Source organism: Pagrus major, chromosome 13 (assembly GCF_040436345.1).
Source record: "Pagrus major chromosome 13, Pma_NU_1.0".
NCBI lineage: Eukaryota > Metazoa > Chordata > Actinopteri > Spariformes > Sparidae > Pagrus > Pagrus major.
The window spans coordinates 25535174-25549643 of NC_133227.1; the positions used below are offsets into that span (position 1 = coordinate 25535174).

The 14470-nt window shown below is 39.4% G+C and overlaps 1 protein-coding gene across 5 annotated transcripts in view; it reads left to right on the plus strand.

The window, feature by feature from the left end:
* The window catches only part of acsl6 (acyl-CoA synthetase long chain family member 6), a 46409-nt gene that overhangs the window by 27818 nt on the left and 4121 nt on the right, over positions 1-14470 (plus strand). For all 5 annotated transcript variants that reach the window (XM_073479233.1, XM_073479232.1, XM_073479234.1 and 2 more), the window contains 9 exons: positions 36-68; positions 1040-1091; positions 4768-4841; positions 4979-5056; positions 9787-9921; positions 10393-10527; positions 11754-11849; positions 11941-12013; positions 13703-13791. In XM_073479233.1, coding sequence (XP_073335334.1) covers positions 36-68; positions 1040-1091; positions 4768-4841; positions 4979-5056; positions 9787-9921; positions 10393-10527; positions 11754-11849; positions 11941-12013; positions 13703-13791 — 765 coding nt within the window. The remainder of the gene's footprint in view (positions 1-35; positions 69-1039; positions 1092-4767; positions 4842-4978; positions 5057-9786; positions 9922-10392; positions 10528-11753; positions 11850-11940; positions 12014-13702; positions 13792-14470) is intronic.

The following is a 14470-nucleotide window of genomic DNA, read 5'->3' on the forward strand; positions in this document are numbered from 1 at the left end:
CCTGTAATAGGTAACGTTGTTGTTTCTCCTTACAGGCTCAGGGCAGGGAGCACCACAGAAACCCTATAGTAAGTACTTCAAAACTCCACTATGCTAATAGTATGGCTCTGACAATGTCTGTATGTTAGTCGGTCTGCCACTTTTAGATTAGGTCCAACAATCACTACTAAGCCCAACTATTAGATGGATTACCATGAAATATTGTAAAGACATTCATGAATCCGTCTCTACTCCGTGTTTAATGCTCATCGGGACATGCAAGAATGCTAACATGCTAATCATACCTGCCAACACTCAACCAATTTTCACAGGCGTCTGCCTATTTTTAACCATTTCTCCCACTGTGCTCCCAATCTGTAATTTCTCCTATTAATCTCCTGATAAGAGTACGGCAAACGATCCGAGCCGATACCCTTATTGTGCTCGCTCAAATCCTCCGCTCCACTCAGTTTGTTGCTGAAAATGGATGAAACATTGTAATTGTAGAATCTTAGTCTTTCTGAAGTGAATGAACTCATTTCTTTTTGTGTAAATATGATCTCAGTTTAACAGCACATGTCATTGAATTTGTTTCGTCTATTTAAAGGAGCACTATGTAGTTTTGGTGAAGAAATTCCAACTCTGAATTGCAAAAAAAATTGCAAAGAAATGTCACATTTGCTGTTCTCTCCAAATAAAAAAGACAAGCATCTGTAACGTGACAAATCGTTTGGGTTTGCTTGCATTTTGCTGCCGATTGCTGATAAAGCACTGAACCTTGACAGTTCAGCTCCAACCTTCTGGCTATTAGCCAGCTAAGCTAGTATTTACTCTGGCAACCCACACCTGAAGACGATAAATCATGTACTACTGCTGATACAATGCCACTGATGTTAAATATAGCTCTACACACATTAACAATCAACATTCCTTGCTCTAAAGTGACATGTGGCGGTGCAGCCTGCTGTCACGAGAGCTGCAACGAGTAAAAGTGTTATCTCATGATAAATTTCATGTCAATCTCTGTCAAGCGCTGACGGAAACCATTATCTCTCCACAGCCACCAGTACCGGATGACCTCTCCATTGTGTGTTTCACCAGTGGAACCACAGGTAATAACTGTGCAAATTGTGCAACCAACATGCATGATTTGGGTTTGGGTTTGAGAATTTGACACATAAATCATTGAGGAACATGGGCGATGTCGCTAACAAGCTAAAAATACCATCAGCATATCTTTTTATTCCTGTTAACAGCAGAGATCATCACACATATTTTATGGGAAATAAGTGGAGGCGAGTCATGATAGACAAAGAAAATTAAACCCGAAATTAGATGAGGTGCCACCTTCAGCATGCCCCAATTAAATAAAAACAACCACACCTTAAACCTTACCTAAGTTTTCCTTCACTGACGTGAGTCCAAGCAATGTAGCCTTATTATTGTTTGCACCACAAAGTTCACTGACCCAATGCTGCTCCCTTAAATTGTAGTCAAACAGTAATCTGACTCAGTCTTTGTTCTCCTCATTGTTTATGCCTTTGCAAGTTATAAAACAGGGTCATCCACGAGGTCAGACTTGGGCATTTTGAATTCAGCTCATTTAAAATACCAATTACATTTTTTTTTTGGACTGATCTAACGCTTATTCTGCAGAAGACGTACCTGCTCCAGTTAAAATGAAAAAAATTAAAACTTCCTTTCCGGGCCAAAGCAGTGAAATAGCGTCTGTTTGTTGAATATGACACATGGATTATTTCATTAAGAAGTCTGTTGAAGTCAAAGCCTGGACACTGATCAAGTTTTTCACTGATAAAAATATTGCGTTGGCTGCAATACCAGACTCAACACTGTTTAACTTTGCCCTATCGCCCGCGTCCACCCTCTCATGGTGATGCCAGGTGAAACCTAAAAACCAAGAGGATAGCACATATTTGAAGCACTTTTTGACGCTTTCATAAAGATAATTATTTGATATCTGGATAGCAGATAACAGCAATAAATACTATAAATGCTTTTTACGTTTCTGAAGCTTGGAGTCAAACAAAAGAGTTTACGAGCCGATGCCAATATCAATATTAGGCAGTAAAAACATTCTGATATCGATTTATCGGACGGCATTTATATATTGGATTGTACACACAGAACATATACATGAACACGTGTTTTTAGCAATTATTCCTTTAAGTGGTCATCAAACATTTGTGACAAAAATACGACAACATTGTTTGTAGATTTTCCATAATAGGAAGTACAGGAAGTGAAATATATACGATATCGTAACACAGATGTGAGCCCTCCAGCCCGTCTGCTCCCATATGCAAACAAAACTAAATAATTGTGGAAAAAGAAGAAAAAAGAAAAGAACACACCAAGAAAAAGACAACAAATAAATGAGATAAACCAATAAAGTAATAGAACAATAATAAGTACAATAAATGAAATGACTATAAACGCAAATAAATACTGACAACAAGCAAAACAAACCTAAATAAATAAAACTTAAATTATTCACAGAATTAACAGGACTTTTAGAGCACTGAAACAACACACTTCACAGTGTTTTCATGTAGGCGCACATCGCACAGCACATGTGCTAATGCTGATATATTTGTGATAGGACTTCATCGGCCGATTGTATCTCTAGTTTGTAGGAATGTGAAATTCAAAACACAACAGATTAAAAATTTATATTTAAATAGGGATGGATTATGGAAAATGGATCGAATCTCTTCTTTACATAGAGACGGCGCGCTGAGCATTTACTGTAAATGACTCGAGTTTCTTCACAGCAGCTGGGTGACATAACAACGAGATGATTATGATTCCTTGGCGTGCCCTGAAATGCCAGAGGGCAGCACATTCATTTGAGCGAGGAGGCACTGCTGCTTTTTCCGGGAGGCCTTATCCCACAGCAGCAACAGCCTCTGAAACCAACAGACAAGGAAACTAAAAGCAAGGTCGTATAAGGACATGCTGGTGTCAGTTTACAACGGCAGCTGCAGCTAGCCACGTCCAGGCTCCACTGAAGACGCCGCCACCTGCTGGCTGTGGGAAGGAACATTTTCACTAATTACTGCATTTCTAGAGAACGCACCTCTGCATTTCCCGTGAACCCCTCCTCCAAGAATTCCCTCCGTCTTTGTTGCAACAGCCTCAGCTCTGAACCTCAAACATTGCTCATAGCTGCAGTCAGGCGACATGTCTGGAAAGAGGAACAGTTCTTTGAAGAGTCATTGCTCCATACAGACTTCTGTTTGTAGACCTTTCTGAGCAATGACATTACAGTAACTGAGAGCAAAAATAGTCATTTTAACCTGTTGGAATTCACATGGACAAGAAAGACTGATTAAGGGGTTTTTTCTTCTCAAAGAAAGTGCTGTTTTAAATTGTGACATAACAGATTTCTAATTTTCTGCTTGAAATGATGGTGGTCTGGTAATTACAGTGTGCTGCAAGGAACTTTTAACTGGTTTTGAAACAGTCTCAATTGAATACAGATGCATCTTTATGATGTATGTAAGTAAACAAGACCATCAGCAAACAGACTGGCTTTGTTTGTATACTTAAAAAGAGTCGGGTTCTGACTTATTCGGGTTGGATAAGTCATAAAATTTGAAGTGATGTTTTATGGCAGAGTGCTGTATATGAATCGAGGAGTCTCGCAGCCTGAGGAGTGAAGCTTTTGTCAGGATCAACAAAAATGAATGTTCCTTATAGCAGCTTTATCCCTCTGACCCCAAGCAGTTTCTTGCCGTTTTCATTTTTTACGTCCGTCACGTTTTTGTTTTTGGTTTTGTCTCACCGCGGCCTCGTTTTTTAACTGCCGTCATGGAAAAAGCAGCGTCGAGAAGAAAGGAGAAGTCAAAAGTGTCAGTTCTAACGCCATAAATCTGAACTTATCCTACATAATGTATTTATTATTTTATTGTTATTAATGGTTTAATTCTCAGGGAAAACGTCATAAATTTGAAACAACACAGAAAATAGAGGGAAAATAAAGATGAAACAGTTTAAGATCATTACATCTGTCCATGTCCTGGAACACAAAACAAATAAGGAAACAAGAAATGGGGGAAAAAGAAAACAAAAACAAAAGAAAACAAGCAAATAAATCACATTTTAATTGATAGGTAGAATAAAGTCTTTTGGATGTATAATCACTATTTTTAAGCTTAGGTTTGGTTAGTTTTCCTGACAGACGTGTTTGTTGCACATGATTCATTTGAGGGCTGTCACAGATGTGGAAATCTGACGCTTTTAATATGTAATTTTGATCTTTTTTTCGAGAAAACATGCCTTTCCAACCCGTTGGCGTGTTGTGGGGTTCAGAGGGTTAAGTAAAATATGCATTTATAGATTTTAAGAGGCCGATGATCTTGAAAAAAAAGGAGACAAATAGTCCCACAATTTAATTATAATCACATTACATAGCTGAGTGTATCATATATCTTTTTAAAAAGTTGCCTATTCAACAGATTTACAGCACATGTTTGTAGACTACACTACATGTGCGTCAAAAGGTCCAAATAGGAAACGAAAACTCACTTGTCATTACTAGTCATTTATTATATTATATAACATCTGATAACTGACAGTATGTCGCTTATTCTTTATTGTGCTCATTCAAAGCTCCATTGTTAACTCAAATCCTTCCGAGGAAGCTCTTGAGAAACGATGTCAGAATCCTTTTGTCCTCCTCTTGGATGACCGTGTCATGCTGAGGAAGGTGATGGATGTCTCACTTCTGTAACGTCTCTGTGTTTGTGTGGGTTTCTGCTTACACAGGTAACCCAAAGGGAGTCATGCTCACCCATGGCAACGTGGTGGCTGATTTCTCAGGCTTCCTCAAAATAACAGACGTGAGTAACAATCCCTCAGGTGTCATTTAGTTGTTGGGGACGATTTAAAATATGTGTTTTCCCTGCAACTTCTCTTTCTCATGAAGTCGCTGTGTTGCAAGGTCATCTGATTGTCTTCTTCCTTCTGTCTCCTGCAGAAAGTCATTTTCCCCAACCAAGATGATTGCCTCATTTCCTTCCTGCCACTGGCTCACATGTTTGAGAGACTCATCGAGGTAAATTGGCCGAGAAACTTGACCACAGGAATGCGATAGTTACGAGTTTCAAGCTGTAAGGAGGGCGATGGGGGCGGAGGAAGGATGTGTATGGAATGATTTTGAGGGTGGGCGTTAATTTGAGATTATTTTGTGTGTGGGATGGAGGAAGACAGGAAGGGAGGGTCTCAAAGAAGCATTTACTGTAAAACCTGTTTTTACCTGCAGCTGGCCACTGATTAGATTCCTCCTCCGCTGTGCCTCTCACCTCCTTGGGCCAAAGCTGGCATTTTTAAGTGTACTGGTGCTGTTTTTGGACCGACAGTCAGAACATGCACATTTTATCCTCACAGTGTCTGAGTCTTACAAAGGGATCTGTTGTTCAATAGGGGGAAACCACTTCACTTCACTTCAGTTTCAGTTTTAGTCAGTAAGCAAATTAAATCCATTCATCACTGCTCCCAAAGGGAAACTTTCCCTTTGTTTAGTCTTTTGGTGCACATTTCTTCCTGTAAATTCCCAATAGAAAACCTGTTTGCATGTCCATGAGAACAGTTTTCCCCTTCCAGAAATGTAACCAAGTCCCTCTTAATCCCTCATCATCATCATCATCCTCGCAGCCTTATACTTTGACGTCAGGTAGCTACAGGTTACTTGCATATAAACACTCTGAATGACTAAATTTGTCCCCTAAAACCCACAACGTTCACCACTGCGTATCCAAACTATAACTGAAGGATGACAATTGGCAGACAACGAGAAAGCACGTACACACATGAAGGTTGCGTCAGATCATTTAAGGGACCCTTGGTTGGGACTACATTCAGCACTGCATTTCATTAATAAAGCTTAAATATCTAAGAGTTGATAAAATGTCCCGACGTTAGAGGACTTTCCCTGTCTTTATGTCCTGACAAGGACGGTTGTTCCCCTGAAATGCAAGGAAGCACGTAAAAAAACCCGAAGCAATAAAGAGTCAAGTTTGCATCAGATTATTAAAGGAACCCCTGGTTGGACAGAACAGCCTGCTGAGGACATGCCTGCTCCAGTCGTAACACTTTTTAACAAACCTTCAAGGCCAAAGCAGTGATTCAAGAGGTCATACCATTTTTAACACCTCATTTTCACTTATAAAATAAAAAAATAAAAAAAAATCATTCAGTAACTGAATACTATGATTGCACAGCAGTAAATGCTGTATATTTCTTTCACGTGACATTTAGGTAAATACAGGTTACGTGCATATAGACACACTGAATGACTGAACAGTCACCACCACATTTTTCCCGTCTTTCTGTCCTGACAAGGACAATTGATCCCCTGAGATAAGCCAAGATTACACACACATATGTGCATTCATATCTGCTTCGAACAAAGACATTAACAGTAAAGGGTGTATCAGATTATGATTAAAGGGAAACTTTAAATTTGTGTCACGCTTGGTCACCTGTCAAATCCAACACACCCTCAAACCCTAAACGACTGAATTGGTTGACTATCAGTGACTCCCAAAACAACATGGCAGACCTTCGCTGTACTCTTTCAGTTGTGTTTAGATTTAGGCTAGGTTAAGTTTAGAAAATCATCGCGGTTTGCCTTAAAATATCTATTTCTGTAACTTCAGTTACAAACTGACCTACATTATGTCAGTAATTCACATTCTCTTATGTAGCTTAACAAGCCTACATTGGTAAGTTGGAAGAAGTCACCGTTGTCACTGGATACAAACAGTGGGCTCCTGAATTAAAAGTCCTGCGCTTGTTTAACCCGACTATGCATCCCCGACCTCGTCCCTCATTATAGTGCTTCTTCTCACATCAATATGGGTCATAATAGGCTTCTGTCATAGTCGGCCTACTGTATATGGTTGTTTTTCTGATGAGATCAGGCTGCCAAATGCCCCAACAATGGAGGATTGAAGATAACACACACACACACACACACACACACACACACACGCTCAGTGATATCTTCATCAGACAAAGACATTAACAGTAAAGGTTGCCTCAGATTTCAGATGTTGAGTCTGCTTTGTCACCTGTCAAAACCTCAACAACAATACCTTATCACAAGCACACAGGAAACAGGAAACATCAGCTCTGGTATTAAGCACCCTGCTGGGCACCCATTCTCACGTTTCCTGTCTTGTTTTGTTTTATCTTACTCTCAAACCCAGGTGCATTGGTAGCTTGGTCAGCTTGGAGTAGCTGCCATTTAACTCCTGAGAGTGCACATTTTCAAAAATTAAAAAAATTCCATTTTGAGGTGAGAGTTCGTCCCTCGACACTCATGGGGTTTAATGTTTCACAAGCAGAACTGATTACATAAAAACCAAAATGTTTCGGTCTTCGCATGTTGTTTCAAAATGTTTCTTAATCTTCACCTACAGGTGGCTTTTTAGCTTCACTTTTTCACCCGCTGTGGTGGTTTTAGTTTCACACCAGCAGTTTCCATCCAAGTTTTGACCAGATGTTGACAGCAAAAAGAACAGTGACCCTCCGACCTCAGACAGTTGTTTTTACTGAGAATCTGTGGCTGCTTTTCATGACTGACACAGGATCAGCCATAAAATGACACATCAAACATTAAACAACCGAAACTGCTGAGACTGCATTTTTTTTTGTCCCGTTAAAATAACTCTGCTCAACCTTTTTAATACCCTGTAACTCTTAGCCATCATTGTTTCATTAAGGGGATCATTAGTATATACAGTAAGTGTGTGCCCTCATGTGTGGGTGTCGTGTGACGTGTGTGTAACTTGGGTTGCATCAGGTTCAACCAGCCGGGTTTGTTGGCCTGCAGCAGCGTGAGACTCAGACACAGGAAACCACCTGACTTCCCCAAAATGCAGTACATTCGATAACACAATAGAAGCAAGTTCAAGAGTCTCACAGAAACAGATAAACACATCAGCACACCACTCTGTATCTCAATACCGATGATGTCTCTAGCCGAGAGAAAGAAAAGGAGGGCGGACCTCCACTTTGCTTTGTCCTCAGACGGCTTCAGAAACAGGAAGAGGGTTGACAGCAAAAGGATGTGTGCTGGGTTAATACTCAGGCCACGATCAGTCTGTCTCAATCTGCAAATGATATCTAAAAAGGGCATGTGGTGATGAGTGTGTCTGTGTGAGCGTGGGAACAAAACAAACGCAGGCCAACTGAACATACAGCAGTTCTCACTTCAAGAGTCTTTTGTATTTGCACTCGTCGGTTTGCACAAGAATCCCCAAGTCTACAAGTTGCAACAAATTTGCAAACTGTGCATCAGTTGTTTTGATTTTCTGATCTAATGATTGTTGATTTGAGTCAATCCCCCCACCCCGGGGCTGCAGATTCCTGTAGTAGAATCGAATAAATAGCACTCAAAAGTTTCACTATGATTAACCATAAATGAGTCACTTCTTCTGCTGCTAACTTGAGTTAATCCTCTGTGAGTGCTGACACAGTGTCACACACAGAGGTCATGCCTCGACATTTACAGTAGAGTGTCTTGTTGCATAACGTTGAATAAGTTCCTGTTTAGTTCACTTGAAAGACCCAAATAGCAGATTTTTCCAGAAACTATGTACATTGACTGGAGCACTTTGTACTCTGCTATATATCTCACAGCTTGAGTTCCTCCGAGGTCAAGATACAGTATGAAGACATGACTGTGTCACAGTGTGTCACACAAGCAGTGTCTGTGCGCTTTTTTTTTATCTGATTACTGATAAAATAAATTAAATAGAATTAAATGTGGTACTTTGGCTCTGATGCAGCATGCAGTCTGCAAAGTAACTAGTAACTAAAGTTAACAAAAAAAAAGTAGGGGAGTAAAAAGTACAATATTTATACTTTTTTATATTCCACTATATAAGTGGGAGTATGACATAGCATAAGATGTAAATACTCAATTAAAGGACAAATACCTCAACATTGTACTTAAGTACAGTCCTTCAGTAAATGTACTTAGTTACATTCCATCACTCTGGAGCAGGCCGGGTCCAATGTGTTCCTGAATCCCCCACATTTCTGCTTATGCATCAATATAACATTATAACAGTGTCATATACACTAAACTAGTCACTATCTGCAGAACAAATACTTTTACTTTGATACTTTAATTACATTTTGCTGATGGGAGATCTTTACTTTTACTGCAGTTTGGTTTTGAATGCAGGACTTTCACTTGTAATAGAGAATTAATACATATTGTTCTGGTACTTTCACACAAGGAAAGTGTCTGAGTAGTTGATAAATAATACAATTAAATAGAGCCAATGTGCATAAGCTCTTAATTATGATTAACATACCCGACTACCAGTAATGGAGCATTTCCTAATAAATGTAAAAGTGAATAAACATCACTCATGCAAAGTGAGTTTCCTCTGTTCGTTCGATGACGCGAGATTTGAAAGTGTCGGAACAAGAACTCTAATCTTTTACGTCAAGTACTGTATGATGAGATAGACAGATAAACTGGTGTAGACCACATGAATACCCAACAAGTGTGTATATGTTTGCCAGTAATTTATCTAATGGTGACATATCTCCTCCCTTCAGTGTCTATATACAGCATAGACGAGAAAAACAAGATAAAATATATAACGAGAATAAATAACTATTGTTTGAAAAAGTGCTACGTGAGCCAAGTTTACGTCTATGAATATCTATCATACCCCTCTATCAACCCCTGTCAGTGCTGGGATTGTGTCTGTAAAAGACATTAGATCACTAATATGTTCATTATTTGTGCGCCTGTCTCTGCAGTCTGTGGTGTACTGCCATGGAGGACGGATCGGGTTCTATCAGGGCGACATCCGTCTCCTCCCAGATGACATGAAGGCCCTGCGGCCGACCATTTTCCCCGTGGTGCCTCGACTGCTCAACCGCATGTACGACAAGGTGAGATGATGAATAAAGATGATTTAAGAGATCGAGATGATTTTAATAAACTGTTAACTTGTTCTGCTGCTGATGGAGCAATTCAGCTTGTTTAGTTAATTTAAAAGAAAATCTGTGATTCTGTTTTGGAAACAGACGCCTACTCTGACAGGGATTTGATTTGTGGTTTGAAAATCAAATGAAATTGGTTTCCACAACCATCATGACTCATGGGCTGAAGTGTTGTTTTATCAGCTATGATTAATACATTCCCACTCTGGTTTCCTCAGAAATCCAAGTAGGATAGACTTGTTATGGAAAATAATGAGATAGGACACAGTTTTTTTCCATGCACTTACTTTAAGGTGGGGTTACCTGCTTCCAGATGATTTCTGGACAGTGAGCCCAAATAAACTTACATGTTTTTACACAGTTGGAACAAGAAGGCACTGTTCCCAATCAGAAAAAAAAGTGTATTTTGTCTCTCTGCAGATCTTCAGCCAGGCCAACAGCCCACTGAAGCGTTGGCTGCTTAACTTCGCTGCCAAGAGAAAAGGTGCTGAAGTCAGCAGCGGGATCATTCGCAGTGACAGCATCTGGGACAAAATCTTCTTCAGTAAGATTCAGGTAAATAGTTGTCCTCACCCTGAACTAGATGTGCCATGACTGCTTATTTGTAAGGGCAGGTTTGTTGAAATGATTCATCTCATTTCTTTGCTCCAGGCATTTCAACCTCAAGAGTCCTGGAACAAACTTACATCACACCTGTATTATACTCGATAATCCATTAGAGCAAAATAGGTTTCCTTGGAGGAGCAAATTTCATGTTTACAGTTCACAGTAAGATGGTTCCACTGTGATGATTAATAATTCATAAAATACTTGCGGTAACAGTAAAGAGACAAATCTGGAGAGATACATATTATAATGCACCAAAGCTCCCTGTGGTGTTTACAGAAACAGTTGACTTATTGTGCCAAAAGTGTTATTTTTAACCTAATTTTCAACTGTTGTCTCTCGACCAGATGTTAAATTAACCGTTTGACATCCATGATCTCTTTTCAACTATGGAGACCTGAAAACAAAGGATTCCTCTATAATATTAGATATAATTGACCAAAAAAGCCACATCAAAGTTAAAAAAACAACCTTTTTTTGCCTTTATATAGTGGAGCAAGACATAACAAGTGAGACAGGACAAGACACAACAAGGCATATGAGGAATCATGACAAGATGAGCACATTATGGGAGAACAAAAGATTGAATACAAAGAGGGGGGGAAAAACAGAAAAAAGTACTGGGATGTTGGCACACTGTATGTTTGAGGCAGCCTGTGTGTGTGGTTCCTGTGTGTGAAGGTGTGCGTGTGTTGGAGAATTAAAGGGAAAATGGAAAGTAAGTAAAATGGATTAAAGTAAGTCCAACAAAATCAAACAATCCATAAATAAATAAATAAATGATCATTAAAAAGCAGCAGCTAACTCTTTCATCAGGAGCGGGTGTGTGTGGTTTGTTTAGATTTCATTGGTAGTAGCCAAACAACCCACCAACTGTCATCAGATTCCTATTCAGATGTTGCTAAATCCTGATTGGTGCCTCAGAAATATGTGACATCACATTAATCCAACCAAATCCCAGCCACTTCAAACTGAGGAGCACTCTCATGTGAAATAACAAAACAGTCTAAAAACTTTGGCGGAAAACTGTGTTTATGTTGGACCACATGGCTCAAAGTGAAGAAAACAAATTCCCATGGTCTTTTTCTAAAATCCAATATAAACAGCACTAGATTCCTGGGTTGTAGAGATAATAAAGACCTCTCTGTCTTCATTATGTGTGTCATCTCTAACAGGCCAGCCTGGGAGGAAGGCTGAGGATGATTATAACAGGAGCAGCTCCTACCTCGCCCAGTGTCCTGGGATTCCTCAGAGCAGCTCTGGGATGCCAGGTCAGATGCCCACACACCACCCATCCCAAACCTTAATACATACACAAATACAGTTTGTGGGTGCACTCAACTCCTCTGTGTCTGTGTCTAGGTGTACGAGGCGTACGGCCAGACAGAGTGCACAGCTGGCTGCACCTTCACCACGCCTGGAGACTGGACCCCAGGTGAGCTTCAGCTGCGTTTATGCAACAGGCCTAGATCAGTGAGACATTTCCTTATCTCTGCCCGACTCCCTGAACTTGTTTACTTAACCAGAGGCTCCGTTCAAAGGTCTCAAAGTGACATGGTTGAGTCATGACTTAAAGGAATAAAAGACTCCTTTGCTACTTTTTAATTGAGGTCAAAGTTCGAGACTGTCACTGTGCCCTGCACTGAAGGGGTCACAGCCGCTCAGATAATGACACAGGTGCTCAGACAGCTAAAGATCAGGGAAAAAAAGCAAGGTGAGAGTGAGGAGTAAACAGCAGAGGAAGAAAAAAGGAGACAGGCTTGACAGATAGAGAGGAAAGAGCAGTTAAGCCACATTATTACACTCCTAATGCCTGCTAATGTGATTGCCAGTATCAACAGACAGGTATAATAGACTACTGGCTGCCATAACTGCCCCTATTTATCAACTTATGTGGTGTATTGTTGCGTTAATCTCTCCGCATTACTGGTTAGTTTCCAAGTGAACTCACTGCACTTAGACTTAAAACATGTGTTATAATTTGCTGTCTGATTGAGTGTATTGGTGTATTATTTTTTTGGAGACAGTCATCTTTTTTTGTGAGTTTAACCAAAGTAAACCATCTAAATTTAATATGTCCCCATTGTTCCTTATTTCAGCTGTAAATGCAAAAGCAAATGTGTCTTTCGAAGGACAATAATTCAAAATTAAATGTAGTATTACTGAGCACCATTTTTTCCTTCCTGATACCTATTCCAGCCTTTAAGGCAGAATCGGAGGTGTTTCTGATAGCGGTATTAGTATTGGAATAACCCTGAAGGACATGCAAGGCTTTCCTGGAGTTTCCCTTGTCGAGTGGCTAAAAGCTGTCTAATGTGACAGAGAGAGGTCAGATTCACAGCAGCACGACAGATTAACTTTCCGAGATGGTTCCCTGTTTATTGATATGAATGAAACTTGATTACCCAGCATATACACGAAAGAGCTGCCGCTTTTAGCCCAAAATACAGGTGCATGAACTTTTTTTTGCTGAGCGTGTCTTATTGCCAGCACACACAAATACAAAAAAACAATAAAAAAGACAAAATAAAAACATGAATCAACACTTTGAACAACTAAGCAGCTACAAAGTTACCTTAAATACAGGAGTAAATGCAGTTTGTTGCCTTTAATTTGACCCTTGACCCTTGAATTCAATGCCAGTCCTTTTATCCTCTCATTTCACGTACTGTAATAAAGATGTGTGAACCAAACACTGACAGAGAAGTGTCAGGATACATATTCTACCATTGCATATCAGCCAAAACCACAACATGACATGTGCCACAGCCCGTTGTGCCACTTGCAGCAGGGGCAGTAAATAAAAGGCTGTTAGATGACAACATCAAACTATAGTCTAACATCACCCCCTGCTGCTCGTCTCTGGTACTCCATAAAGTGTTTGAATTTTTATGAGATATAAGATCCACTGATCTTTCTTCCTTCTTCTCTTCAAGATTTAAACATTAAGTCTACCTCCTCTTCAAATATTCGGTTTCATATGATGCGAGTACATTGTAATCTGTAGAAATCCATTTAGCAGCGACGAAGGCTGCAGTGTGTGAAGGGAATCAGACAGTTCAAGTTCAAGCATGAAGGTTATTTTGGTTGACTTTTTTTTTGTTTTCCCTGACCCTTAAATCAGGTCACGTCGGGGCCCCGCTGCCATGTAACCTCATCAGACTGGTGGATGTTCCTGAGAAGAACTACTTCGCCTCAAAGGGAGAGGGAGAGGTAAGCAACATACACTGCACATGTCAAAGAACTTTAAAATCATTTAAGATGTTATAATGCTGCTGTGACTTGATTGAAGTATAAGGAAACAAAAAAAACCTAAAGAAACCTTGATAGGTGATTTGTAAAAGAGCAACAACTTCAAAAAATATTGCTAGAATAGAAAATGAAAGAAAAATGTCCAAAAATTATGTATATTAGTGCATATTTTTTTAGACAGCATCATCTACTGTACAGATTTTAAACAAAATATCAGAACAACAATTTAAGTAATCAACTGAGGAAGTTTCATGGCGATAGCTATTATTTAAAAATGTTATCCTACCCACCATTTTTTGTCTGAAAATGTCTGGAATATTAAATATTGAGACAAATTTCTCTCATTCTCTGAACCAGAAATCTCCTCTTCATACACCAAACTGAAGGTTATTACAAAGGAGTTTGTTCATATATCATTCATAACCTGATTTGCTTAACATTTTATTCATAGAAACGTGGCAAAAATGTATTTTTTTCATGGCTGATGACAGTATTTTCTGATTTATGAATGGATAAAAATGAAATTATCTCTGTAAAAAACCTTTGGCTCTAATATGTCAACAAAATGAAACAGGGATTTTGAATCTGTCTTTGTGGATAAGTGCATTTCTAACCAAAATTCCCTAATATCGCATATTTA